General features: G+C 42.6%; 1 protein-coding gene across 2 annotated transcripts in view; it reads left to right on the plus strand.

Annotated features, from left to right (window-relative positions):
* The window catches only part of DCLRE1C (DNA cross-link repair 1C), a 50,328-nt gene that overhangs the window by 8,480 nt on the left and 14,406 nt on the right, over positions 1 to 27,442 (plus strand). Inside the window, exons 5-12 of one of the 2 annotated variants that reach the window (XM_040413143.1) lie at positions 2,613 to 2,668; positions 5,770 to 5,871; positions 6,451 to 6,523; positions 9,066 to 9,206; positions 10,460 to 10,561; positions 17,223 to 17,359; positions 26,292 to 26,346; positions 27,012 to 27,100. In XM_040413143.1, the coding sequence (XP_040269077.1) occupies positions 2,613 to 2,668; positions 5,770 to 5,871; positions 6,451 to 6,523; positions 9,066 to 9,206; positions 10,460 to 10,561; positions 17,223 to 17,359; positions 26,292 to 26,346; positions 27,012 to 27,100 (755 nt within the window). The remainder of the gene's footprint in view (positions 1 to 2,612; positions 2,669 to 5,769; positions 5,872 to 6,450; positions 6,524 to 9,065; positions 9,207 to 10,459; positions 10,562 to 17,222; positions 17,360 to 26,291; positions 26,347 to 27,011; positions 27,101 to 27,442) is intronic. The other variant, XM_040413144.1, reaches the window with a different exon arrangement.

Genomic DNA, 27,442 nt, shown 5'->3' on the forward strand with positions numbered 1-27,442 from the left:
CACCCGGCGCAGGCGCATTGAGGATGAAGCGGCCGAGTGAGTGGCCGCCTCTCAGTGCGCCTGCGCCGATTGAAGATGGGTACGGCCGTGGCGCAGGCGCCAGATATTGAATGAAAACAGGCAGGGCCAGCGGAGAAAGATCCCGTCCGCTGGCCCTGTCAATCAACAAGCAGAGGGGGCGTCATTACGATGGGAGGATGCGGCTGCTGGTAGCAAGGTAATTTACATATTATAAAAATAGGGTTTTAGCAAATTCTACTGAACCAAAATTTATTATTTTACTTATGTATGGATAAATCGCAGTGTAGGGGTTATTATTAAGCAAAAAAAAAAAAAAACGGTTTAGTGGGCTGACAGAAGCCCTTTAATGCTCAACACAGGTCCTATTCAACAAAGGAGACAGAAGGAGATGCCGGGCCGCGATCAAGTGGACTAAGGTGAGTTAAATTTTTTTATTTTATTTTTTTAACCCCTCCAGCGCTGTTTTAGTTTGCATTCTGTATTCAGTAACCATGTTATAAGGGAAAATAATAATGATCGGGTCTCCATCCCGATCGTCTCCTAGCAACCGTGCCTGAAAATCGCACCGCATCCGCACATGCTTGCGATTTTCACGCAACCCCATTCACTTCTATGGGGCCTGCGTTGCGTGAAAAACGCAGAATATAGAGCATGCTGCGATTTTCACGCAACGCATAAGTGATGCGTGAAAATCACCGCTCATCTGAACAGCCCCATAGAAATAAATACTCGCCCGTGTGAAAGGGGCCTAAGACTGCCAGAATAAGCGCACTTTATCTACTTTGCATTTTATCAGAACTTCCTTTGGCAAATGCAAGGTGCTATCTGATTGGTTGTTGTGGGCAACTAAGCCAGTTTTCCTATACACCAGTTTTGATAAATTGTGTCTTACCACTAGTGTTTTTCCCCTATAGAGAGATGCCTGGAAGAACACCAAGAGCTCCAGCATGCTGTGTGTGTTATTTTATTTTTTATTTTTTTTATTTAAAGCTTTAAAAAGCTAGATAGACAAAAATAAAACCTTATTAACAGAAATGGCTGTAGCAAAATAAGCGTGTGTGTCCTGCATTTTGTAATTTCCCATTTTAACATCTGGAGGTGGTGGTTTTACTGCAAAAAAAACACCACAAAAAGTGGGGCAGAACAACGCCACTAAAACACTAGATGTCACAGCACCTAATAATACTATTCCCATCATCTGTTACCACTTACATTCATTCTTGAAATCTTTTCAAGGGGAACCTGTGATATTTTCTTTGTAGACCGTGTCCACATGACGTCCTGTCTCTAGTCGGACTGTTAGGCCTTGGTCCTGGGTGACGGGGAAGGATTTGAGACCTGTGCCTAGAATTGGCTGCACAGTAAAAGGCAGTATCAGGGCCATGTTAGAATTTGTATAGTAGCCTTTATTCAATATGTGATTTAGTGCCGATGGTTGTTGCATAGACGATAATATACATTAATATTTCTGTGCTTAATTATCACCAAAACCATGCTCCTTATGGAAATCTAAGGCCTGTCTCCTCGCCTGTCTGCTTTAGTAAATACTCACAAAATAATACTGGACTGTATTTTCCCTGAACTCTGTTCCTCAGTTATTCCTCATAGAAATGTATGAATAAACTGACAACTGGGTGTTACCAATCCCCTGTGTCGACCCAGTTGTCGATTTTGGCCTAACATTCTGAGAAGCGCAAAAGAGGAACAACACAATGCATAGTTATGAAGTATAGCATATCCAGAATACAAGGGGTTACTAAACAGGCGGGTCACTCTAAGGGCTCCGCAAAAAAAAAGATCCGCCAAAAATATGGATGACGTCCGTGTGCATTCCGTATTTTGTGGCACAGCTGTCCCCTGATAGAACAGTCCTATCCTTGTCCGTTATGTGGGCAGTAATAGGACTTGTTGTATTTTTTTTGCGGACCCATTGAAATGAATGGTTCCGCATACGGTCTGCAAAAAAAAAATAATGCAAAGGACCTGGAAAGAAAATGCGTTTGTGTGCATCAGCCCTAAAAGTTATTTCTCACACACAGGGCCTGTGGCTAAGGTGAAAAACTTTTAGATCGGTTTCACACGATTAATACGTAAGCGCATTCCTGCATCTTCACTTCTGCAATTTCAGGCCTGGCCCCGACCTGATGACTTGCATTGATAGCTTCATAGTTAGCTTCAGGGCTCATACACACAAACGTATTTTCTTTCCGTGTCCGTTTTTTTTTTTTGGGGGGCCGTATGCTGCACCATTCATTTCAATGGGTCCGCAAAATAACTGAATTTACTCCATGTGCTTCGCATGTCCCTTCTGCCAAAAAAAAAAAAAGTAGAACATGTTCTATTATTGTCCGTGTAACGGTCAAGGATAGGACTGTTCTATTAGGGGCCTGCTGTTCCGTTCCACAAAATACGGAATGCACACGGACGTCATCCCTATTTTTTGCGAACCACAAAATGCATACGGCCGTGTGCATGAGCCCTCAAGCTGAGACTTGCAGCTGTAATACCGATGCAGAAATGACTTTGCTTTATCTTCGTAGCATTAATAAAATTAATAAAAAGCCTTTGCACGATATGTGTTTCTATTCCAGAAAGAAGATGTCCTGATCACACTCTTACCGGCGGGTCATTGTCCAGGTTCAGTAATGTAATATTCACCATATTCCTTACTACTATGTCTGATCTGCATAGATCACATTTACGGAGATGAAAACCAGATAATGAAAGGGATAGAGATTCCTGACCATTTTACAACCTGCCTTGGATTGGTCGCTACTTTAACTGCAGTAGTTTTCTTGTTTTTAGCGGGGGGAAAAAACTCATCAAATTTGAGATGGATAGGACATTGTTTAAATGGAATTTCAAAATTCCATATATTACAGAACAACATGTAACCACTGCTGTCAATTAACACTATGGTCAGATTCCAGTGGTCCCTCAAGATACAATATTTTCAACATACAGTGGTCTTTTCTGACCCATCGTAAGTTGAAACAAGGCTCAACATACAATGCCTCCGACTCAGCTCCAACCAATCAAGGCCAATTCTCTGGTAAAATAGCTGTATTAGTTGATAGTGAGCAGCTATTCCTGACTGTTATATATAAGGACATGTTTTATCTGTCTTAGTTATCTGCTTATTTTTTTTCTCTGATCCTGGATGTTATTTTGGGGCTTTGGAACCAATTACTCAACTTACAATGGTCGTCCTGGAACCAATTAATATTGTCCCTTGAGGGACCACTGTACTTTGTGAATATGCCCTGGAGAGATATTTGACCATAAACCTGTTATAGGATATGACTGAAATGCGTTGTCAGTGGTAGCACTCGGCTGATATGAGTACGACAAGCTGCTTACTGTATGTTGATGAGAATGCAGTATTCTTACTTTGTCAGTTGAGTAGTAGCGGTAAAAACAGGAAGAGGCCCTTTAGGAGAACATCCTTTTAGCTCCTGGTTTCAGCAAGGGACATGTCTACATAGAGCCAGAATAACCTACTGAAGCTGCAGGTGTTGTAGCTAGTGACGCAGATAACCCCTAATGCCGTGGAGAGCAGGCGTGTGTATAGTACAGGTGAAACTCCAAACATTAGAATATCATGCAAAGTTCATTTATTTCAGTAATGCAACTTAAAAGGTGAAACTAACATATGAGATAGACTCATTACATGCAAAGCGAGATATTTCAAGCCTTTATTTGTTATAATTTGGATGATTATGGCTTACAGCTTATGAAACCCCAAAGTCACAATCTCAGGTCCCCTTTGCTCAGGGGGTATGGATTAATTAGCTGACTAGAGTGTGACACTTTGAGCCTAGAATATTTTCACAATATTCTAACTAAGTTGCATTACTGAAATAAATCAACTTTTGCTCGATATTCTAATTTTTCAAGTTTCACCAGTATGTATTCTAATAGCCTAGGCTCCACTAATGTATGTGAAAGAAAGCAGTCCTTACATTACTGTACGTGACTGCTCGGCATCCAAGCCTGAGGATGTGCCCGATCAGGGCTCTGTGCCATTCTACAAGTCCTGGGATGCCATAACGGGCTAGAGTTTTCATGCACTGCTTTGACTTGTAGTTCAATAGCTGGATCTCCACAGGTTGCAGACCAGAGGAGGTGAGATATATCTATATCTATATCTATAGTCTGGCAGCACTCCCTTTTAAGACTGTATGCAATGGAGGGTGCCCGCGGTAATCCCTCGATTCAGGACAAAAGACAGCAATGAAAGTCCACAGCACTCCTTGAAAGATAAAACCTTTCAGGTGGCCTGACTTGAGAAAGGTTCTGTGAGAGAGCCGAATATATTCTATCTATCTATCTATCTATCTATCTATCTATCTATCTATCTATCTATCTATCTATCTATCACAATGGTCAGGTTATAGAGATATTAGACCCATGGAAACCAACATGTCTGTCAGGACATCTTCTTGTATTAGACACTAAAGGCAGGAGTAGTCAGAAGCTGAAACGTCTAAAAAACGTAGGTTTTCACCTGCAGTTCTTCTGCATGTTTACAAGGGTTAACCACGTGCATCCCCCAGAATGGTGGACACATCAAACACATCATGTAAAGTAGATTAGGTCACTATGACGTCTCTCAACTCCTCAAGGAGAGGTCAGAGCTGACACTTCCAGTATTGTTTGAGTAAATTCTAGGCAACATCGAGATATCACATGACCCCCTTTCATTGGAACAACTTGAGCTGAAAAATGGCAGCCATTTTTAGTTTATTTCCACACATTTGAGATTTGGTCACAATTTGAGTGCAGATTTCACGGCTGAATCAAGACCCAATCTACAACCATTTCCATTATTTTATGCCCCATTGACCTTCGCCAGAAAAAAAATTGCCCACAGCACGTTCTTTATTGGCACATTTCTAACTGAAAAGCCGTGGATTCATTACTGAACTGTGTAACCTAATAACTGCATCTAATACCACAAAATAGAAAAAGATGAGAAATCTCCATCCAAACCAGAATGTATAGAGACTAAACTGATCTGTATTCAGGTGATGTCAAGAAGGAAGCGGAGAGAAGGCCCATATTGACATGCATGTCCTGACCATTTAACTGTATTTTATGTTATTTTTTAAAGAATAGACATATTTAGATTTTGACTATTTCCATTCAATGCCTAAGGCTACTTTCACACTTGGCGGCAGAGTGATCCGGCAGGCAGTTCCGTCGTTGGAACTGCCTGCCGGACCAGGCAATCTGCATGCAACCGGACAGCTTTTGTAGACTGATCCGGATGCGGATCCATCTCACAAATTCATTGCAAGAATGGATCCGTCCGTTTGTCCGTACGGACAAACGGATCTGTTTCTTGATTATTTTTTTACTGGTCTGCGCATGCGCCAACCGGAAGGACGGATCCGGCATTGCGGTATTCAGCACTAATGCATTATTATGGAAAAAAATGCCGGCATTCAGGCAAATGTTCAATTCTTTTGGCCGGAGATAAAACCGTAGCATGCTGTGGTATTATCTCTGTCCTGATCAGTCAAAAAGACTGAACTGAAGACATCCTGATGCATCCTGAACGGATTGCTCTCCATTCAGAATGCATTAGGATAAAACTGATCAGTTCTTTTCCGGTATTGAGCCCCTGTGACGGGACTCTATGCCGGAAAAGAAAAACGCTAGTGTGAAAGTACCCCTAACACGTTCGTTCTAGTGTACTGTGAATATGACTTGATTCTGACATGAGATGATCTTGTTTTTCTTTAGGTTTTTATTCCAAGGACAAAATGGCACTGTTCTCTATACCGGAGACTTCAGACTAGCGAAAGGAGAAGTCGCCCGTATGGAGCTTTTACATTCAGGAAGCGGGTGTGTAGCGTATATACAGTATGGTGACATACGCTTCCTTGTGTGGTACTGCACATCCGCCAGTGCAGAAATGGTTCACATAAACATGGGTTTCTAGATGAACCATTACGGATATTCAGTCTGGTTTTGGAGATATTATTGGGCATCTACAGCCAATTGTCTTGGATAAAATTCTGCTATTTTACCTGTACTGTAGCGGAAAAATGTAACATACCATCAAACATTAGATCGCATTATATGTTGGTAATGAACATTGTGCATTTTGCTAATTGAAAATCCACGTGCCATTGTTTTTTCATGGGAATCTGCACTGCTCGACAGCTTGTACCAAGTACAGTTGTACCAAGTACAGTGACCTGTACTGAAAGAGCTATAGGAAATGTAGCTAAGGTGGCAAGGTTCCTACAGATCATGCATGCTTTTATTCACAGAACCTTCACAAGATGCTATTCTAAATGAAATGGTCACTTCATGCCTCTCCCATCTATCTTCATGATCAGAACCCTAACCATAAAAGAATCTTTGGCTTGTGTTCTACAAGATGTCTCTTATATTCATTCTTTCTTTTTCCTCTCCTAGAGTGAAAGACATTGAAAGTGTTTATTTAGACACCACATTCTGCGATCCAAAATATTTCCAGATTCCCAGTAGGGTAAGTCTTGCTGACACGCAACACGGAGTTCCTTCACAGCCCCTGCCCTCTGGTCTCCTGGTTGGATGCTATAAGGGAGGGGCTGGGAAGACGCCCAGTACAAAGAGCACATCACAGTGAAACCTGTACTGGGCACCTAAAGGGGTTGCCTGAGGTCAGAGCTGAACCCGGACATATCCTCTTCATCACCAAGGCAGCCCCTCTAAGATGAGCATTGGAGCAATTCATGCTCCGATGCTCTCCCTTGACCTGCGCTGAACCGTGTAGGGCAAGGCTTTTTTCATTAGACCCGTTGATGTATCGGGTCTCTGCTAGGCGAAGGCCTCTGCCTAGCAATGTTCCCAGTGACGTCACCAGTGCTCTAATGGGCATGCTTTAGCGCTGTCCTAGCCTGTAAAATGGCTAGGGAAGTGCTAAAGCCTTTGCTCTGCGCGATACAGCACAAGGCAAGGGAGAGCATCAGAGCATGAAATGTTCCGATGCTTATCTCAGAGGGGCTGCCTGGGTAAACAAGGGAATATGTCCGGGTTCAACTCTGAACCCAGACAACCCCTTTTAAGAGAGCAGGATTTGGCAGAATAAAACTTCATATTCTCACTACTCGTGATTAGAGAAGATCTGCAAAAGATATGTGGATGCTATGCGCATTTCATCCGAACAGAAAAGTCGCTCATGTGAAAGAGCCCTTACTGTTTTCCAGCAATCTGCCAGTGAGTCATAGGAAACATTTTATTCTTTCTTCTGACACTGCGCATACGCTAGTTACCCATGCTGTGCCCAGTGTTACCTTTTTAGATTGCATGGTCAATAGGGACTGTGGCATCTTTGGAGTTTGATAGAGCGGTGGGCTCTGTCAGGCTATCAGTGCTCTATTACACAATCACGGGTTGCTGATCGATTAACAAGGAGCCTAGCAAAGAGGTAAATGCCATTTTGTTTTCAAATTGCAGCTTGCAACTGGATATAGAGTTTATCTTGTAGACTTCTCTATGATGTAATATATGAGCTGAGCTGAGCGCTGCGATTGGCCAGCGCTACAGCATAGGAGAAAGAGACGCCGGCAGGTTCCCCTGGGTGGAGCCTAACTATGAAGATACCGGAGGCTATAACCGGAGAACGGAGCGGCGCCCAGGGATAATAGTAAGTGCAGGGGGATCCCTGGGCGCCGCTCTACACGTCTGTATAGTCAGTTTAGATACTTTATTCTGGTGAAAGGTCTTCTTTAAATTACAAAATCTCCCCAATTAAATAATATCTGACAGAATAAAGTTATGAAAATGGCAGAGCTGCAGAATATTTTTTCTATTACTACACCTTACAAAAAATCTAAAAAGATAATCATTATATATACTCATTCATACTCGGTGGTATCAATAAAAACTACAACTCGGACCACAAAAACAAATTACTGTATTTTTTTGCTTTCTAAGACATGCCTGATGATAAGATGCACCTATGTTTTAGAGGAAGACAATAAAAAATATATATTTTGAACCAAAAGGTGTGCTAAAATACGTGAAGTGTATGGTTGCTTCCTATGGGTGAGAGGGCTTATAGTCATATGTAATACATATTTGTCCAGGTTGTCCCTTGATCTCTTCATACTCTGGCTGCCTCAGGGGCAGCGGAGAGCCAGTAACGCTCCCTCCAGCCTTCTTCCTCTGAGTGGCCAGACAGGCTACTAACTACGTTGATTGGTGGAGTCAGTGGATTAGCAGTTACCGCCGCGCTCACCACCAATCGGCTAAACATGCAGGGTGGTGGTGCAGAGAAGATAGAGAAGACTTTCCTCTGCCTCGGAACAGAACCCTGGCTACGGAGCACGGGATGTGCAGGCTGGCAGCATTCAGCTTCACTGCCCACCCCACAATTCCTCCAAGAACGCACTGCCTCACTTCTTAACTGACTGTGTGCTCCTGGATATTTGCCTGCAATGTGCTGGCCGTGTATCTGGGCAGGTTCGTACTGCCATTCTACACACACACTTTGGTGGGAAAAAGGGCGTCTTATAAAGTGAAAAATACCGTTCATAAATGGGGAAAATAAAAAGTCCTGAATCTTGTAAAAAAAATAAAAAATGAAGAAAAGTTGCTCGGCCCTGAAGACCCAAAACAGACCATTTTTCAAGGGGTTAATTTAATGCAATGGGGGAAATGTATCATGAGGGCAATATTTGAAGTCAGTTTTGCTTATGTCTGTGTTGGAGTACTTTTTGCCGCATTTATGAAATGTCACATGTTGTTTGATACATTTGGCTTGTCCTTAAACCTAACCGTCTCGTCTAGAGAAGCTACTCCAGTTTTCCTCCTCCTGGAATGAGATTGAGACTCTTTAATAAAGTCCCAATGATAAATCTGGAGTGAAACTCATTAACATAGATGACCACACCCACTTTCCCACCCATATTACAAAACTGGAGAGAGTGGTGTAAAAATGCAAAAAGTCACAAAAGCCCTATTTTCCGACTTTATGAAGCCAAAATTCTGGAATGAAGGCATGATAAATCGGGGCCCGTGTTTTTTTCCTTTTTTCTTTCCTTCAGGAAGAATGCTTGGCTGGGATTTTAGAGTTGGTGCGGAGCTGGATAACACTGAGTCCTTACCACGTCATCTGGCTCAACTGTAAAGCAGCTTACGGTTATGAATATCTATTCACAAACCTGAGTGAGGAATTTGGAGCAAAGGTAAAGTGGCGCACAGAAAAGATTGGATAGTAAATCTCATACCAAATAAGCAATTGGATACCAGAAGTGTCATTTTGGCTTCATTCAGGCTTTCATACATCAGTATACTTAGTTTTTTTCATTGTATGGTATGGTGACTGTTTTATCCTTTACAGAGAAGTCCGGTATAGTCTGTGAATTATGTCTGCCACTGTATGCCTGTGCACATCAGACATATCTCGAGAGTATTGCTTGTGATCAGGCTCTTGATTGTGATCTACTCTAAGATCAGATCTAACGACCGCTTCTGTGTAAGGCTTATATTGGACGTACAGATGAAGCAGGCGATTGTCGGGAAGGAAGCGTTCCTTCCCAACGATTGCCTGCTTGTCAGCAGAGGAGACTGCTGCTGTTACATGCAGTGATCTCCTCGCTAATGCCATTGCTCGACCCCATACTAAATCACTGTTTGCCGGCAGCAGAACGTGATTACACAGCGTGATCTGCTGTCAGCAAATGAGGATTTTTATACCTACTGAAAGATTCCAATTACCTGAGGACCCTTATTGTTCATCGGGTAATCGGCGGCAGTATAAGGCTACTTTCACACTAGCGTTCGGGTGTCCGCTCGTGCGCTCCGTTTGAAGGGGCTCACGAGCGGTCCCGAACGCATCCGTCTGGCCCCAATGCATTCTCAGTGGAGGCGGATCCACTGAGAATGCATCCGCCTGCCAGCGTTCAGCCTCCGCTCCGCTCAGTGAGCGGACACCTGAACGCTGCTTGCAGCGTTCGGGTGTCCGCCTGGCCGTGCGGAGGCGAGCGGATCCGTCCACACTTACAATGTAAGTCAATGGGGACGGATCCGCTTGAAGATGACACAATATGGCTCAATCTTCAAGCGGATCCGTTCCCCATTGACTTTCAATGTAAAGTCTGAACGGATCCGCTCAGACAACTTTCACACTTAGAAAATTTTCTAAGTTTTAATGCAGACGCATCCGTTCTGAACTGATGCGAACGTCTGCATTATCGGAGCGGATCCGTCTGATGAAACATCAGACAGATCCGCTCCGAACGCTAGTGTGAAAGTAGCCTTACACTGCCAGATCATCGCTAACAAGAGTGTAATATAAGCTTAACGTCCTGTATCAGGAAGGACTGCACTTATACCTGAGAGTCCGTCTCGTAAGGTATCCGTATGAAATGGAAATTGTCTGACATGCTTGAATATAATTGAGAATCATCAGATCATATTAACTCTTCTTTGTTTACAGGTCCATGTGAATAAACTAGATATGTTCAGAAATATGCCGGATATTCTGTGCCATGTGACAACTGATAGGCGGACGCAGATACATGCATGTCGTCATCCAGTGGTAAATACATTGCCATCTCTCCTCTTATGATTTACTTATTATAGATACTCCTTCAAAGATTGACTTTTATTTACTATTGATTACTAGTAGCAAATCCATGAACATAAATAATTGAAAGAAGAAAAAATAGCGGCACTCACCGTCAACTTTCTTTTTTTGCAGCTTTATTAGAAGTAAAATCACGGTAGATGCGGGGCACTGCACAGATAAATTAGGCAACAGCCGTGTCTCGCTGAACTGCGCTTTGTCAAGCCTCCGGTGACGTGGTGGCGAGGTGTACTTTATACATCACTCCCACGTCATCGTCAAACAGGTGAAATGATCACTTCAATCTACATACTGATGTCCTTATAAAAAACAGATAGATAAACATCAGATAATCTAAAACCATTTCATACAAAAACAGCCAAGTCATTTTTGTCATTTAATCCCAGAGGACCCATGGCATCAGTTTTGATAATCCATGCGGCCTCCCTCTGTAATAGAATGCGCTTCCCATCTCCTCCTCGTTCTGGCATATGTCGGCCGGTGGCAGTGTAGACCTGTTTCACAAGCAGGTACTCAAAGAAATGCAGGCCTTTATTCACCCGACTAGTGAATCCAATTTAAAGGAAGGTGAAAATAAAGCTCTGGGTTGGCTGGCAAAACATGAGGATATAATTGTCAAACTGGCCGACAAGGGTGAATATATAGTGGTTATGTATAAAACCAGTTACATAAAAGAAGCAGAATGACAACTGAGTGATAGGAACACATATACACTTCTCCAATCTAACCCCACATTTTAAATATCAACAACAACTGAGAGCGTTATTATGTCGATATGGGAGTGTTGTCAAAACGAACGGCGGAGGGACTGTACCCCCATTTCTCCGCTAAACCAGTCTGGTACTGTGTACCCAAAATCCACAAGTCACTGGTGGACCCACCTAGACGTCCTTTTTTTATCGGGGATCGGATCTGTTACCGAGCCCCTTTCCCAATACCTGAATTGGATGTTACGTCCATTGCTAAAAGGGATTCCCTCCTATTTGGAGGACACCAGTGATTTTTGGAAACCCTTAAAGATATAGAGTGGCAAGATGATATTTTTATTTTTTTGGCATCAATAGATGTGGAGAGCCTATATACTAGAATCCCCCAGGAACTGGGAGTACAGTCAATCCGAGATACAGTTGCAAGAAAAAGTATGTGAACCCTTTGGAATGATATGGATTTCTATACAAATTGGTCATAAAATGTGATCTGATCTTCATCTAAGTCACAACAATAGACAATCACAGTCTGCTTAAACTAATAAAACACAAAGAATTAAATGTTACCATTCACAGTGCAGGTGGAAAAAGTATGTGAATCCTTAGACTAATGACATCTCCAAGAGCTTGGAGGTGTTGGTTACAGCTGCCCTGCCCTATAAAAACACACACCAGTTCTGGGTTTGCTTTTCACAAGAAGCATTGCCTGATGTGAATGATGCCTCGCACAAAAGAGCTCTCAGAAGACCTACGATTAAGAACTGTTGACTTGCATAAAGCTGGAAAGGGTTCTAAAAGTATCTCTAAAAGCCTTGCTGTTCATCAGTCCACGGTAAGACAAATTGTCTATAAATGGAGAAAGTTCTGCTCTGCTGCTACTCTCCCTAGGAGTGGCCGTCCTGTAAAGATGACTGCAAGAGCACTGCGCAGACTGCTCAATGAGGTGAAGAAGAATCCTAAAGTGTCAGCTAAAGTCTTACAAAAGTCTCTTGCATATGCTAACATCCCTGTTAGCGAATGTACGATACATAAAACACTAAACAAGAATGGATTTCATGGGAGGATACCACAGAGGAAGCCACTGCTGTCCGAAAAAAACATTGCTGCACTTTTGCATAAGAGCAACTGCATGTTCCACAGCAGTACTGGCAAAATATTCTGTGGACAGATGAAACAAGTTGAGTTGTTTGGAAGAAACACACAACACTGTGTGGAGAAAAAGAGGCACAGCACACAAACATCAAAACCTCATCCCAACTGTGAAGTATGGTGGTGGGGGCATCGTGGTTTGGAGCTGCTTTGCTGCATCAGGGCCTGGACAAATTGCTATCATCGGAGGAAAAATGAATTCCCAAGTTTATCAAGACATTTTTAAGGCCATCTGTCCACCAGCGGAAGCTCAACAGAAGATGGGTGTTGCAACAGGACAACAACCCAAAGCATAGAAGTAAATCAACAGAATGGCTTAAACAGAAGAAAATACGCCTTCTGGAGTGGCCCAGTCAGAGTCCGGACCTCAACCCGATTTGAGATGCTGTGGCATGACCTCAAGAAAGCGATTCACACCAGACATCCCAAGAATATTGCTGAACTGAAACAGTTCTGTAAAGAGGAATGGTCAAGAATTACTCCTGACCATTGTGCACGTCTGATCTGCAACTACAGGAAACGTTTGGTTGAAGTTATTGCTGCCAAAGGAGGTTCAACCAGTTATTAAATCCAAGGGTTCACATACTTTTTCCGCCTGCACTGTGAATGTTTACATGGTGTTCAATAAAACATGGTAATATTTAATTCTTTGTGTGTTATTAGTTTAAGCAGACTGTGATTGTCTATTGTTGTGACTTAGATGAAGATCAGATCACGTTTTATGACCAATTTGTGCAGAAATCCATATCATTCCAAAGGGTTCACATACTTTTTCTTGCAACTGTATATTGGAGAAAACAGACAGGAGTGCCCCATATATTGACTTTGTCACCCGGGCGTTATTATATGTACTAACACACACAATGCCTTTTTATATTCAACCAACAATGGGTTAGACAGCTGTCAGGTGCAGAGATGGGGACACCAGTCTCCTGTACCTTTTGCCAATTTTTTTTCTTGCATCCTTTGAAGAGAAATATATACTGTATTTACTACGTGGAATCCTTTTGTGCAGTGACGTTACTGGTGCTATCCGCTCTGCCTGCTATGGAAGCTTGTGAATCGTAAGTGCTGTGGGGATACAGGGGAACATGGGAAAATGGGAGAGGGCAGCTTAATAACAGGATAAGGATTCACGTTTAGAAATACTTCGGTGAGCAGAGGCCCGGTGTATTGGGGGACACTGTTATGAGGGGGATCTGTGGATGACATATAGCAGTGTCATCCACAGATCCCCCCCATAACAGTTCCATCCACAGATCCCCCCACCCCATAACAGGAACTGTTATGAGGGGGATCTGTGGATGACATATAGCAGTGTCATCCACAGATCCCTCCCATAACAGTTCCATCCACAGATCCCCCCACCCCATAGCAGTACAATTTGAAATTAAATTTTTTTTCCTGAAATTTCCCTTAAAATGAAGGGTGCGTGTTATACGCCAGTGCGTGTTATACGCCGATAAATACGGTATTTGTACTTGAGATATATCGATGACGTGTTCATCGTTTGGACTGGTGACATAGTGTTGTTCAATGCATTCGTGGAATATCTGAATAATACAAATTATATGAATATGCGATTCACTAGCAGAATAGAAAATGTAGAACTTGAGTTCCTGGATGTTAAAGTAACGATCAGAGATGGGAGTTTGGATACTACGGTACATAGAAAACCTACTTCCACGAATGTATTGTTACATTATGAAAATTTTCACCCGCCCCATGTCAGGACAGCAGTCCCCTACGGCCAATTTATACGCTTGACGAGAATAGTGAGGAACCAAATAGAGTTTGATGAACAATGTAAAGAGCGTAAGAGACGTTTCCTCCAGAGAGGATATCCAGAATATATCATAGACAGAGCTTATGTGAAGGCACGTAAACAGAAGCAAAACAAGGCACTAACATTGAAGAAAAGGGGAAAAACAAAGGAGCAGTGAAAACGCTAGGACAGTGTTCACATTTTGATTATTCCTCGATGGCTCCAGTAATTAGGAGTGTGATCCTCAATAATTGGCATATGCTGGAACGAGAATATAATTTGAAAGATAGGGTTGGTCTGTGTCCTATCATTAGTTTCAGAAAAAGTAGAACCATGGGGGATGTTATCACCAGGAGTAACTTACCAAGGGCTGATTTAAATTGGTTAGAGAAATGTACAAACTGGATTCCAAAAAAGTTGGGACACTATACAAATCGTGAATAAAAACTGAATGCAATGATGTGGAGGTGCCAACTTCTAATATTTTATTCAGAATAGAACATAAATCACGGAACAAAAGTTTAAACTGAGAAAATGTACCATTTTAAGGGAAAAATATGTTGAATCAGAATTTCATGGTGTCAACAAATCCCCAAAAAGTTGGGACAAGGCCATTTTCACCACTGTGTGGCATCTCCCCTTCTTCTTACAACACTCAACAGACGTCTGGGGACCGAGGAGACCAGTTTCTCAAGTTTAGAAATAGGAATGCTCTCCCATTCTTGTCTAATACAGGCCTCTAACTGTTCAATCGTCTTGGGCCTTCTTTGTTGCACCTTCCTCTTTATGATGCGCCAAATGTTCTCTATAGGTGAAAGATCTGGACTGCAGACTGGCCATTTCAGTACCCGGATCCTTCTCCTACGCAGCCATGATGTTGTGATTGATGCAGAATGTGGTCTGGCATTATCTTGTTGAAAAATGCAGGGTCTTCCCTGAAAGAGATGACGTCTGGATGGGAGCATATGTTGTTCTAGAACCTGAATATATTTTTCTGCATTGATGGTGCCTTTCCAGACATGCAAGCTGCCCATGCCACACACACTCATGCAACCCCATACCATCAGAGATGCAGGCTTCTGAACTGAGCGTTGATAACAACTTGGGTTGTCCTTGTCCTCTTTGGTCCGGATGACATGGCGTCCCAGATTTCCAAAAAGAACGAATCGTGACTCGTCTGACCACAGAACAGTCTTCCATTTTGCCACACTCCATTTTAAATGATCCCTGGCCCAGTGAAAACGCCTGAGCTTGTGGATCTTGCTTAGAAATGGCTTCTTCTTTGCACTGTAGAGTTTCAGCTGGCAACGGCGGATGGCACGGTGGATTGTGTTCACTGACAATGGTTTCTGGAAGTATTCCTAAGCCCATTCTGTGATTTTCCTTTACAGTAGCATTCCTGTTTGTGGGGCAGTGTCGTTTAAGGGCCCGGAGATCACGGGCATCCAGTATGGTTTTACGGCCTTGACCCTTACGCACAGAGATTGTTCCAGATTCTCTGAATCTTCGGATGATGTTATGCACAGTTGATGATGATAGATGCAAAGTCTTTGCAATTTTTCGCTGGGTAACACCTTTCTGATATTGCTCCACTATCTTTCTGCGCAACATTGTGGGAATTGGTGATCCTCTACCCATCTTGGCTTCTGAGAGACACTGCCACTCTGAGAAGCTCTTTTTATACCCAATCATGTTGCCAATTGACCTAATTAGTGTTAATTGGTCTTCCAGCTCTTCGTTATGCTCAAATTTACTTTTTCCAGCCTCTTATTGCTACTTTTTGGGGATTTGTTGACACCGTGAAAATTGGAATCAACGTATTTTTCCTTTTAAAATGATACATTTACTCAGATTAAATGTTTGATCTGTCATCTACGTTCTATTACAAATAAAATATTGACATTTGCCATCTCCACATCATTGCATTCAGTTTTTATTCACAATTTGTTTAGTGTCCAAACTTTTTTGGAATCCGGTTTGTACACCAAAAGGGAACTTCACATGTGGACACTGTTCTACGTGATTATATGTATAGATGGAAGTATTTGTAGTATACGTGATTTTCTGCCCATATGAGAGGTTTTATGTGGGCAAGACCTTCAGACCTCTCTGTGTGCGATTGAGGGAACATAGAAAATCAATGGAAAGCCGAATTGGAGCTACTCGACTTATCGAACACATACACGCCGAACATGGAGGCAGAGATGATGTGTTGAAGTGTGCAGGGACAGAGGTAGTCCATATGCCAGAACGAGGAGGAGATGGGAAGCGCATTCTATTACAGAGGGAGGCCGCATGGATTATCAAAACTGATGCCATGGGTCCTCTGGGATTAAAGGACAAAAAGGACTTGGCTGTTTTTGTATGAAATGGTTTTAGATTATCTGATGTTTATCTATATCTTTTTTTATAAGGACATCAGTATGTAGATTGAAGTGATCATTTCACCTGTTTGACGATGACGTGGGAGTGATGTATAAAGTACACCTCGCCACCACGTCACGGGAGGCTTGACAAAGCGCAGTTCAGCGAGACACGGCTGTTGCCTGATTTTATCTGTGCGGTGATTTTACTTATAATAAAGCTGCAAAGAAAAAGTTGACGGCGAGTGCCGCTATTTTTTCTTCTTTCAATTATTTGATTATACATCTACTCGGCAGAGCACCACCGAACTGTCGCATGATAACAGTGCAGGTGTGAATCCTGTTGGACATTGACCACACTAGGCAGTGCCGACAATAAATAATGAAAATGTCCACAGGTATAAAGCAGCCTCGAGATTCGTAAAATGAAAGGTAAATGAAGATGACATAACTGCATGATTGTGCTATTATTATGGCTGACCCGGGCACTCCTCCTTATAACACTGCTGTGTCTGCCATTATTCAGGAACTAAAATGTGAATAACACAATTTTCTCTTGTTACATAACAACATTTATTTAATATGTTTCCCCATTTAATCTAATAAGACAATTCCTCTTTAATTAAAAGAATGAAGAATTTCTGCGAGGAAACAGACTGCCTTGTGGGATGTATTCATGTGATGGGTTCCCTTTGCGTGTAATCAGTATTAAACCATCGACCATGTGGTTTGGTGAGAGGACCAGGAAAACCAATGTCATTGTGAGGTATGTCCAATCATGCCATTTATTGTCCTATTTACTTGGGAGTCCATCTACAATACTGTAACAAAATGGCTAAAAACAACAATAGTAGACCACAGGGTTGGTATCAGTATACATGGAAAACCAGAAGATTGCTTGTGCCATATTAAAATGTCAAAGGAAGGAAACTGCATAATGTTCAGATCATTGCTGTTTGTATAATGTCTTTTAACACTGCAGTTATAAATGCAATTTGGACCATAGCGAAAATCCCCTTGTTATAATAGTTTTGTGGGAGAAGATTCAGTATAATTTTGTATTTTATTCCGCCTTCCCTCTGACTATATACCACCCCCCTGACGAAGACACGCCGAAACGCGCGTTGGGGTAGCCCCATCCTGGTTCTCTTTGTCCACACTAGGTCTACTTTTAGGTAAGTTTCAGGTCATAGTCTTCCTCCCACGGCTTTGTGCTGCCGATGCTGAGATTCCTCACTTGGCTTTTTCTATTGCTTTGCTGGTTCCACATAATTTTTGTATTATCTTGGTCAGCATACTATGCACTACAGCCGTGGTTGGCTCTCTCACTGATCTTTACTTACCTTATACCATCACATATACATTTTCTTTATCTGGCTCATGAGCTGGTCATTGCACTTTATATATTTATTTCTCATGACTCTACCATTATTACCTATGTACTTTGTGACCTGTGTGTATATCCAGGGTGGCGCTCGTTTTCTCCTTTCCCTGCTCCCCCCACCCTGTCTTTGGCATCAACTGTATGTGTTTTTTATCATGTTCTTGATTCAATAAAATATTTATTTTATTATCATTCTGGTACTCTGAGCTTCCTTCCTTTCCTTTTCTATGTATACAGAGGTAGCTGTCAGTCACTGATAGGACCGCCTGCTGGACTTTGAAGCCCAGAATGAGCAGAAATTTGAATGTATATATTGCATGTTATACTGAACCTTTCCCCATAAATAAATATATATATATATATATATATATATATATATATATCCGTCTGCTCAGCTCCTCCTGCTCTATAACTTGCTGCCTTCAGCTCAGACACCATGTTCAATGTGACCAGTTCCTTTTAAGGTACTTGCAAGTTGTGCGCTGGTTGCACCTGTCAAGTTATTTGTTGCATCACACTGTTCTTTAGTAAAGGATTGTAAATTACCTGCCTTAGTGTCATTGTCGCTATCCATCTGTAACTTTACACGTGCATAAAATTCATGACCTTCACCAATTTCTGGGCAAAAGGATTGGTAGTAACAGCACCACAATACACCCCTGGACCTTTTGTTCCCAGACTGACCTAATTCCCGGTGATGGAGTCATCCCTACTGTGCATTATGCATTTACTGGCTCAGGTGGTTATTCTGGACGATATCCACCCCATGCGAGGGTGGAGTTGCTACTTTTGTGCTAAAATGCCAAATGTTTGATATTTGAATTTTCTTTATACCATGTTAGTGTTGTGTATTTTTCTATCCACCTGTAACGGATCAGTGATTGTGGGCCCACGGTGCAAACTAACTGGTTTGACTTTTGGCTAACCCTAAGGGCATTATCTGGCCCTCCACTGGTATTTACCCTTTGACCCCTGTACTTCGCTGCAGTGGAGCAACCAGACTGCTACCTATTGGAATAGTGCCAGTATAGTTGACCGCACCAAAACTGTCTAAACAGTCACTTAGGTTTGAATGCAAGTTTTAGAGATCCAGACAGAACACTTGTAGTGTACATGAAGGTAGACAGGACGCACTTGCAGACAAGGTCGTAGTGGAGATACAGATGGCGCAGGCAGGTTGGATACTTAATAACTGTCACATTTAGACCCTTATTTGAATTTTCATATATGTAGTTACTAATAACATGATATTCCAGAATCAGTTACTATTAGACTGACTTACCCCATAATTTAATAAGATTCAGCCCTTAGCAACCAGTCTGCATAAAACTGCAATTTCACTATTCAGTTAAGATGGCCGCCACTGCCCTCACCCTGAGGCTAATCCCGCCTGCCCTCACTAGCCAGTAACAATAGCCCCCCAAAAGTGTCAGTAACCAGAGCCCTCCCCCCTACAGGGTTAATCTCCTGCAGCACAAAGGGGTCCTCTTACCACATGTTTCTTTCATTTATACACTGAGCAGATGGCAGATCTCCCTTCCCTGTTGTGCGCTGCTCCAACTCTGCATTCTCCAGCTCTGCTGAGTGAGGGAGCGTCTGCCAAGCGCAGGGACAGGGAGAAGTGCACACAGCCCAGGCACTGTTATCACCTGCTGGGGAGGACCTGGCTTTAATCATTTACTTACAGTCCCTGGCTGTCAGTAATGTGAGCCTGCACGCTGCGTGCTCAGTCTATCAACAGATAGACGGACCATGCCTAGCAACCCTATTTTAAGCACAGGTAAAAGTAGGCAGTACAGGGAACAAAAATTTGGAGTTAATGGGTAATTTAATACACAGTGAAAAGTTGAAATAGGGCCACCAAGGTGATATTATTCACCACAATCCAATACTCTAAAGGATAACTGTCGTATTTTTATTTTTTTAAAACAGACAAGGCAGGCATGAACTGAAACTAGAAGTGCATGATAAGACACAATAGCACTAGATTATCAAACATGTTTGCTGGTCACCAGGGGATCTAAAGCTCAGGTCCCCTCTGACTGGGGAAGGTTACTGAAATAACCAGGTACCCCCAGCCATTGGTTGGGGAACAATTTGGAAGCGCACGCTGGCCCTTTTAAGAGGCCGGATGCGTGCACCCTAGCGGCGCAGATACTGGCAGGCTAGAGGGGAGTGTGCAGGCCACAACCTGCAGAGAAGTGGGGTAGCATGGGAGAACCGTGGCGTGCATGGACCACTGAGCTAACAGTACCCATCTCTTAGGGGGCCTACAAGAAGAGAAGGATCCATGTTATACACTGGTTCCCAAGACTCTTCTTTCTTCATATCAAGACTGTTCTTGACTTCACCACTTTTGGCAGGATCACTAGCCTGTTGAGGTTTTTTTTTCCTGGGCACAAAAAAAAAATCAAAGGATCTCGATAGGGTATTTGCTTTAATGTTCTTCTACTTCCTGAAGAAAAGTCTGCCTCCAAACAGGGAAGACGTAGGCTTAGAGATCAAGGACGAAGAAGTGGTGGAGATTCTGCCATCTTCTTATCAAAACTATCAGAAAAATGGCAGTATGCTACTGTAATTCTTGCAGTTTTAGAGAGATCGGTGGAGGTTGAGCAGGCTGAACAGAAGCAAGGCACTGGGAATGACAAACTGATACTCCACTAAGAACTTGACCAGAACTCCAGTCCAGGACAGGATTATGCTTACAGAGTAATGGCAGCAGCAAGAGTAGAGGACTAGCCACTAGGTGACTTTGGAAGCACAAGTAGAGATATCTACTCTGAGTGGGAAACACCAGCTTGCAGATCCAAAGTCATGGTGACAAACTGTATGGGCTTGGATCAAGCCCCTCGAACAATCAAGGTCACCACCAAGGGTCTCTCCAAGTTTTGAATGAAATCTGATGCTGGTCCACCACCTGCCATCACCACCACCTGCCAAACCGGAATCAAAGAGGAGCAACACAGTTAACAGAGTACCACCGCAGGATAATGTCAAGACAAATGTGCAGAGGACAGATCTTCACGCAGGATTTTCTCTCCTACCAACCCTAGGCTCTGGGGACTTGCACCCTTTAAGGACAACTGTCGGGATGGTGCCTTAACCCCTTAGTGACCACCAATACGCCTTTTTAAGGTGGTCACTAAGGGGCTTTATGCTGGACTGCCACCTTTTTACGGCAGCCTAATCGAAGTGCAGCAAGGATCTCCTGTGCAGAGGATAGCGGGGGCTCTCACACGACATTTGGACTCCTGCTCTAACAGCCTGGGCTGGAGGAAGTGCCAGTCTGGGCCGTTTATCCCCTTTGATGGCGCAGTCAATAGCAATCATGGCATCTAAGTGGTTTAGAGGAAGGGAGCTCCCTCTGTTTCCGCATATCCGCATGCGACAGTGTCTCTTATCGGCACGTCTTCATGCCTGGCCTTGTCAATCAAAGTGGAGAGGGTGCAGCAGTTAAAGAGAGAGCAGACCTTCCAAGTGTAACAGCAACAACCTGTTGCTTCTAAATGCTTATTTGTATACATTAAAACATTTTTCTCAGCAACGCAGACATCTGTACATGGGATCAACACAGATGTCTTCAGCTGCCAAGTGCACATGCACCTGTGAGCACTACATTTTCTTCACTGTTTGGCTACATTCACACGTCAGTATTTTTCTATAATCCGATTTTCTGTCCGTTTTTTGCGGATCCGTTGTTCCTGAAAATGTTTCCGTATGTCATCCGTTTTTTGCGGATCCGCAAAAAAACGGAAACATGTATAAATTTCAATAAGCAAATAAAGTTGTTTGGATTTCTTTAAAAAAAAAAAAAAAAAATGTAATTTCCAGGAACGGATTCCGTATAAAACGGATGACAAACGGAATGACATCCGTATGTCATCCGTTTTTTGCGGATCCATTGACTTTGTATTGTACCAGGATCCGATTTTTCAGGAAAAGAATAGGACATGTTTTATATTTAAACGGACATGCGGAACGGAACAACGGAAACGGACAGCACAAATTGTGCTGTCCGATTTTTTTCCAGGACCCATTGAAAATGAATGGGTCCAGATCTGTTCAGCAAAAAACGGAACAGATCAGGAAAGAAAAAACGGACGTGTGAATGGACCCTTTACCTGCTCACCGTCAACATCACAGCAGCGAGCAGTGTAATTACAGCTCCTATGTCCCATTCGCTTCAAGAGGAAGGAGCAGGGTCACTCCTTCTGCTTCTTCCCATTGATGCCACATCAACAGAAAAATAAAAAAAAGTTACGGCTCATGGAGTGCAACGAAGAAAAATTGCACCCCAGAACAGGCTAGTCACTAAAGGGTTAAATACGAAAGAATTTGAAAGCAAGCCCTTAAGATACTGGCAGGCTGGAAGGGAACGCGCAGGCTTCAACCTGCAGAGGACAGGGCAGGCCAGCATAGTGAGTAGTGCAGCGGGCACGGACCTCCAATGTAACGGCACCGTGTTGGTGTACAATGATTTAAATAACAAATTCTGTTTCAAAAAAAAAATTGATCTTTGAGGAACGTCAGTTAGTAGGTCGTTTTCCTGGGATACAGTTGGCAGATTTTCAGAAATCAAATGTCAAAATTTGTATGCATGACTACCATCGCTGTTTCTTTCTTTCATGAAAACCAATATTGCGTAACAAAAAGCTGTGCCAGTCATATATTCCTGCACAAAATAAAAACCTCAAAAAACACAAATTATCTGAATTGTTTAAAGGGGGTTTCTGAGACTTTTTGATTGGTATAGTATCATCTTTGGATAGTTCATCAGTATCTGACACCCGGGACCCCCACCAATCAGCTTTTTGAGAAGGTACCTGGTGATCCTGAAAGCTCAGCGCCATACATTGTACAATGCCTGTGCATGGTGTTGCAGCTCAGCCCCATTCACTTGAATGGGCTTGAATTGCACCTAGGCCATGTGACCGTGACGTCACTGACCTAGGGAAAGTTGAAAGAGTCCTTCTCAAATAGCTGATTGGCAGGGTCCCAGGTGCAGTTTTTTTTCATCACCACGTTCTAAGGCCTCTTTCACACGGGCATCATGTTTTAGGGCCGGATAAGATGCGGGTGCATTGTGGGAAAATGCGTGATTTTTCCGCGCGAGTGCAAAACATTGTAATGCGTTTTGCATGCCCGTGAGAAAAATCAGCATGTTTGGTACCCTGACCCGAACCCGGACTTCTACACAGAAGTTCGGGTTTGGGTTAGGTGTTGTGTAGATTTTATTATTTTCCCTTAGAACATGGTTATAAGGGAAAATAATAGCATTCTTAATACAGAATGCATAGTACAATAGGGCTGCAGGGGTTAAAAAAAATAATTTAACTAACCTTAATCCACTTGTTTGCACAGCCCGGCTTCTCTTCTGTCTTCATCTTTGCTGTGCACAGGAATAGGACCTTTGATGACATCAGTGCGCTCATCACATGGCCCATCACATGGTCAATTACCATAGTGATGAATCATGTGACGGACCATGAGGTCCTTTTCCTGTGCACAGCATCCCGATCGTCTCCTAGCAACCGTGCGTGAAAATCGCACCGCATCCGCACTTGCTTGTAGAGCATGCTGCGATTTTCATGCAACGCGTGATGCGTGAAAATCACTGCTCATGTGCACAGCCCCATAGAAATGAATGGGTCCGGATTCAGTGCGGGTGCAATGCGTTCACCTCACGCATTGCACCCGCGCGGAAATCTCGCCCGTGTGAAAGGGGCCTAAGAGTTCTAACTTTTTTATTTTTACGTCGTTGCAGCCTCACGAGGGCTTGGTTTTTTTTTGCGGTGCCGTACAGCTGTGCCCGCCCCGACCAGCTGCAAGGGGTCCGGCAGTCACTGATAGCCGGACACCTGCTGTATGCGCCGGCTTCAGTGAAAACACCGATGCTGGCGCAATAACCCTTGCACTGTCGTGGTAAGCGCTGACTGCAGCACGTGCGGTATCCTGCAGGGTGTCCATCGGGTCCCCGCGCTGCTGTGACGGGGATTCGATGGCTTGGATGGCAGCCCGATGCCTTCCTTAGACATCGTGGCTGCCATCCGTGTCAGCCTGAGAGATCCAGCCCCCTGGATCTCACAGGAAGTAGGCTGAAGTGTATTACAGTCTGTAATACACTTACAGCCAATGCATTACAATACATAAGTATTGTAATGCATTGTAAAGGGGATCAGCCCCCCCAAAAGTTGAAGTCCCAGAGTGGGACAAAAAAATTAAGTTAGAAAAGAAGTAATAAAAATGTTTTTTTACCAAAAAAATGTAAAGGTTCAAGTAAAAAAAACAAGTGTCCTTTTCCCAAAATAAAGTTAAAAAAAATCTAGTAAAAAAATAGGGAAAAAGACCAAAGTAGACACATTTGGTATCGCTGCGTCTGTATTGACCGGCTTTTTAAAAATATCACCTGATCAAACCCTCCAGGTGAACGCTGTGAAAAAAAAAAAAAACTGTGCCAAAACAGCCATTTTCTGGTCACCTTGCCTCACAAAAAGTGTAATTCCAAGCAATCAAAAAGTCTTATGTACCCCAAAATGGTACCAATGAAAACGTCACCTCTTGCTGGGATAAGTAAAATCGTTCCAAAGTTGTTACCACATAAAGTGACACATGTCAGATTTGCAAAAATTTGCCTGGGATTTAAGGTGAAAAGTGGCTCGGTACTGAAGGGGTTCATGGGGAATGTAAAGTAATAACAATTTTTGGAGGTATTACTATGTATTATAGAAGTAGAGAAATTGAAACTTGGAAATTTGCAATTTTTTTTCACAAATTTTTGGTAAATTTGGTATTTTTTTTTATAAATAAAAATTACTTTTTTTGACTTCTTTTTACCAGTGTCATGAAGTACAATATGTGACGAAAAAACGATCTTAGAATGGCCTGGATAAGTCAAAGCGATTTAAAGTTATCACCACTTAAAGTGACACTGGTCAGATTTGCAAAAAATGGCTAAGTCCTTAAGGTGAAATGGGGCTGAGTCCTTAAGGGGTTAAAAAGCATTTTTTTAGTGGAAAAGGTTTCTTTTTTAATTTAGAGGTTTTTTGTAATAAAGCTTTATTATTATTAAAGCACCATTCATTCCATGGCATTGGACATATATAATTTTAAAACAATGGCAATAAGCATTAACAAGACAATTTACAAAGGGAAACAGAAGGAGAGAGGACCCTGCAGGGGCTTACAATCTAACATTTATTATTTCCACAAGGGGACTTTAATTGCTCACACAGTGCACAGTTCTACATAAGCAGTACAGTGTACTACATACTGTCAGTACTATACTGACAGGCACTCTCAGGCATGCACTGTAGGCAGACCTGGGGGCCTTCATTAGGCCCCTGGCTGCAGTGTACAGACATCGGCACCCCCACAATCTTATTCTTGGGGTGCTGATGCCTAATAGAGGGAAGCCCCTTGTTCTAAACAACTTAGATGATGAGGTTGCTATTGACTGTAGTATCTAAGGGGTTAAATGGCCCATATCGGCACATCTGCCAATTACATCTGGGCCATTAAAGCAGGAGCCCGGCCTTCATGAGAGCCAGTTTCCTGCTCTCTGCTGCATGGAAGACCCGCTTTTTGTAGACAGCCATAAAAAGTTGGTGGCGTAGAATAAAACTCAGTAATGACCACTGTAGAAACGTTTATCGTTGGACGTTAAAGAGGTTGTCTCCCTCAGCAAGTGGCATTAATTATGTAGAGGAAGTTAATACAAACCTTTTCAGGCTGGATTCATTTTTCTATCACATTATACACTGCTCGTTTCCATGGTTACAGACCACCCTGCAATCCATCAGTGGTGGCTGTGCTTGCACACTATAGGAAAAAGCATCAGCCTCTCTGGTGGCCGGGACCATGAAAGCACATATAGGCTAGTGCTTTTTCCTATATTGTGCAAGCACGGCCACCACTGATTGATTGCAGGGTGGTCTGTAACCATGGAAACGAGCAGTGTATAATGTGATGGAAAAATTAATCCAGGCAGCAATATGGACAATCACAATACATTAAGTGCCTTGTATTAACTTTCTCTACATGATGAATGCCACTTGCTGAAATGAGACAACCCCTTTAAGGGGTTAATACATGTTTTTTTTCAATTTGGTCACAAGAATAAGAATTCCCAACAAGATAGTCCAACATCTAACAAAAAGAGGCTTGATTAAGGGAAGTATCTCAAAAGCAGTGGATACCCGGTCTTACTGGTGTGGGGATATAGTGGTTCACAGTCTTGGATTCTGTGTGATAAACGTCCAGATTCCTTTGTTTTCAATCTGAAAATCAGGCGTCTTCTCTTTCTTTTTTATTCCAGGACAGGAGAGAGCTCATATCGGGCCTGCTTTTCTTTCCATTCGTCATTTGGCGAGGTATGTTGATAAAGGTTATCCTTAAATATACAGTACAAAAATATTTCAGTTGCCTTTTTCTGTCAAGTTTTATTCACCTGTTTCTGTACCTTTCCTCATTAATGGCCAGTATTAGGGCTCTGCCCCATTACCTCTTTTTGTTGTCATTGTTTCAATTTAGTTAAAGGCTTATGCACACGACCGCTGGCTTTTCTGTGGTCCGCAAATTGCGGATCTGCAAAACATGGATACCGGCCATGTGTATTCTGCATTTTGCAGAACTAAATGGCTGGCCCCTAATAGAACAGTCCTATCCTTTTCCGTAAAACGGACAAGAACAGGACATGTTCTATATTATTTTTTATTTTTTTTGTGGGGCCGCAGAACGGACATATTGATGCAGACAGCACCCGGTGTGCTATCTTCATCTTCTGCGGCCCCCTTGAAGTGAATGGGTCGGCATCAAACCGGCAAAAAATGCAGGTTGGGTGCAGACCAAAAATACGTTACACTGAAGTCTTATTCAAAGTAGAGACAGATATAAATATAAGTTTAGTGGAGTTTATGTATTAATATCTCTCATCATTTTTGTAGTTGGTTAACATCGGTAAAGGGTCAGACAAATATTTTACAGTATAAAAATTGGTAAATTGGTTACATAACCTGGATTTTCTTTTCTTTTTGAGATTAAGGACTTTTTGAGTTACATCAAACCTATGAAAGTCTATCCAAATGTGATTCCAATTGGGAAAACATTAGCACATGTCGAAGAAATGTGAGTATACATATCATCTTTATTAAATTTTTGTTTGTCAGATGTATTAAAGCATCTTCTAAGGTATTGGCATGATAATAAGATATGTCATCACTCTCTGGTCAGTGTTGGGTCCATCCTCTGATCCTGAGACTGAAGGGGGCACTGCTGGTTTAATCTTGTGTTCCCTTCATTCTCAGAATCACAATACATAGTTTGTAAGACTGAAAAAGGACATGCGTTCATCCATTTCACCGTATCGTTCTGCAAAGTTGATCCTGAGGAAGGTAAGAAACCCCATGTGGTAAATGCCAGTTTTCCTTATTTTAAGGGGGAAAAATGGTTCCCAACTCCAGTCTGGCA

This window comes from Bufo bufo, chromosome 1 (genome assembly GCF_905171765.1).
Source record: "Bufo bufo chromosome 1, aBufBuf1.1, whole genome shotgun sequence".
NCBI classification, from domain to species: domain Eukaryota; kingdom Metazoa; phylum Chordata; class Amphibia; order Anura; family Bufonidae; genus Bufo; species Bufo bufo.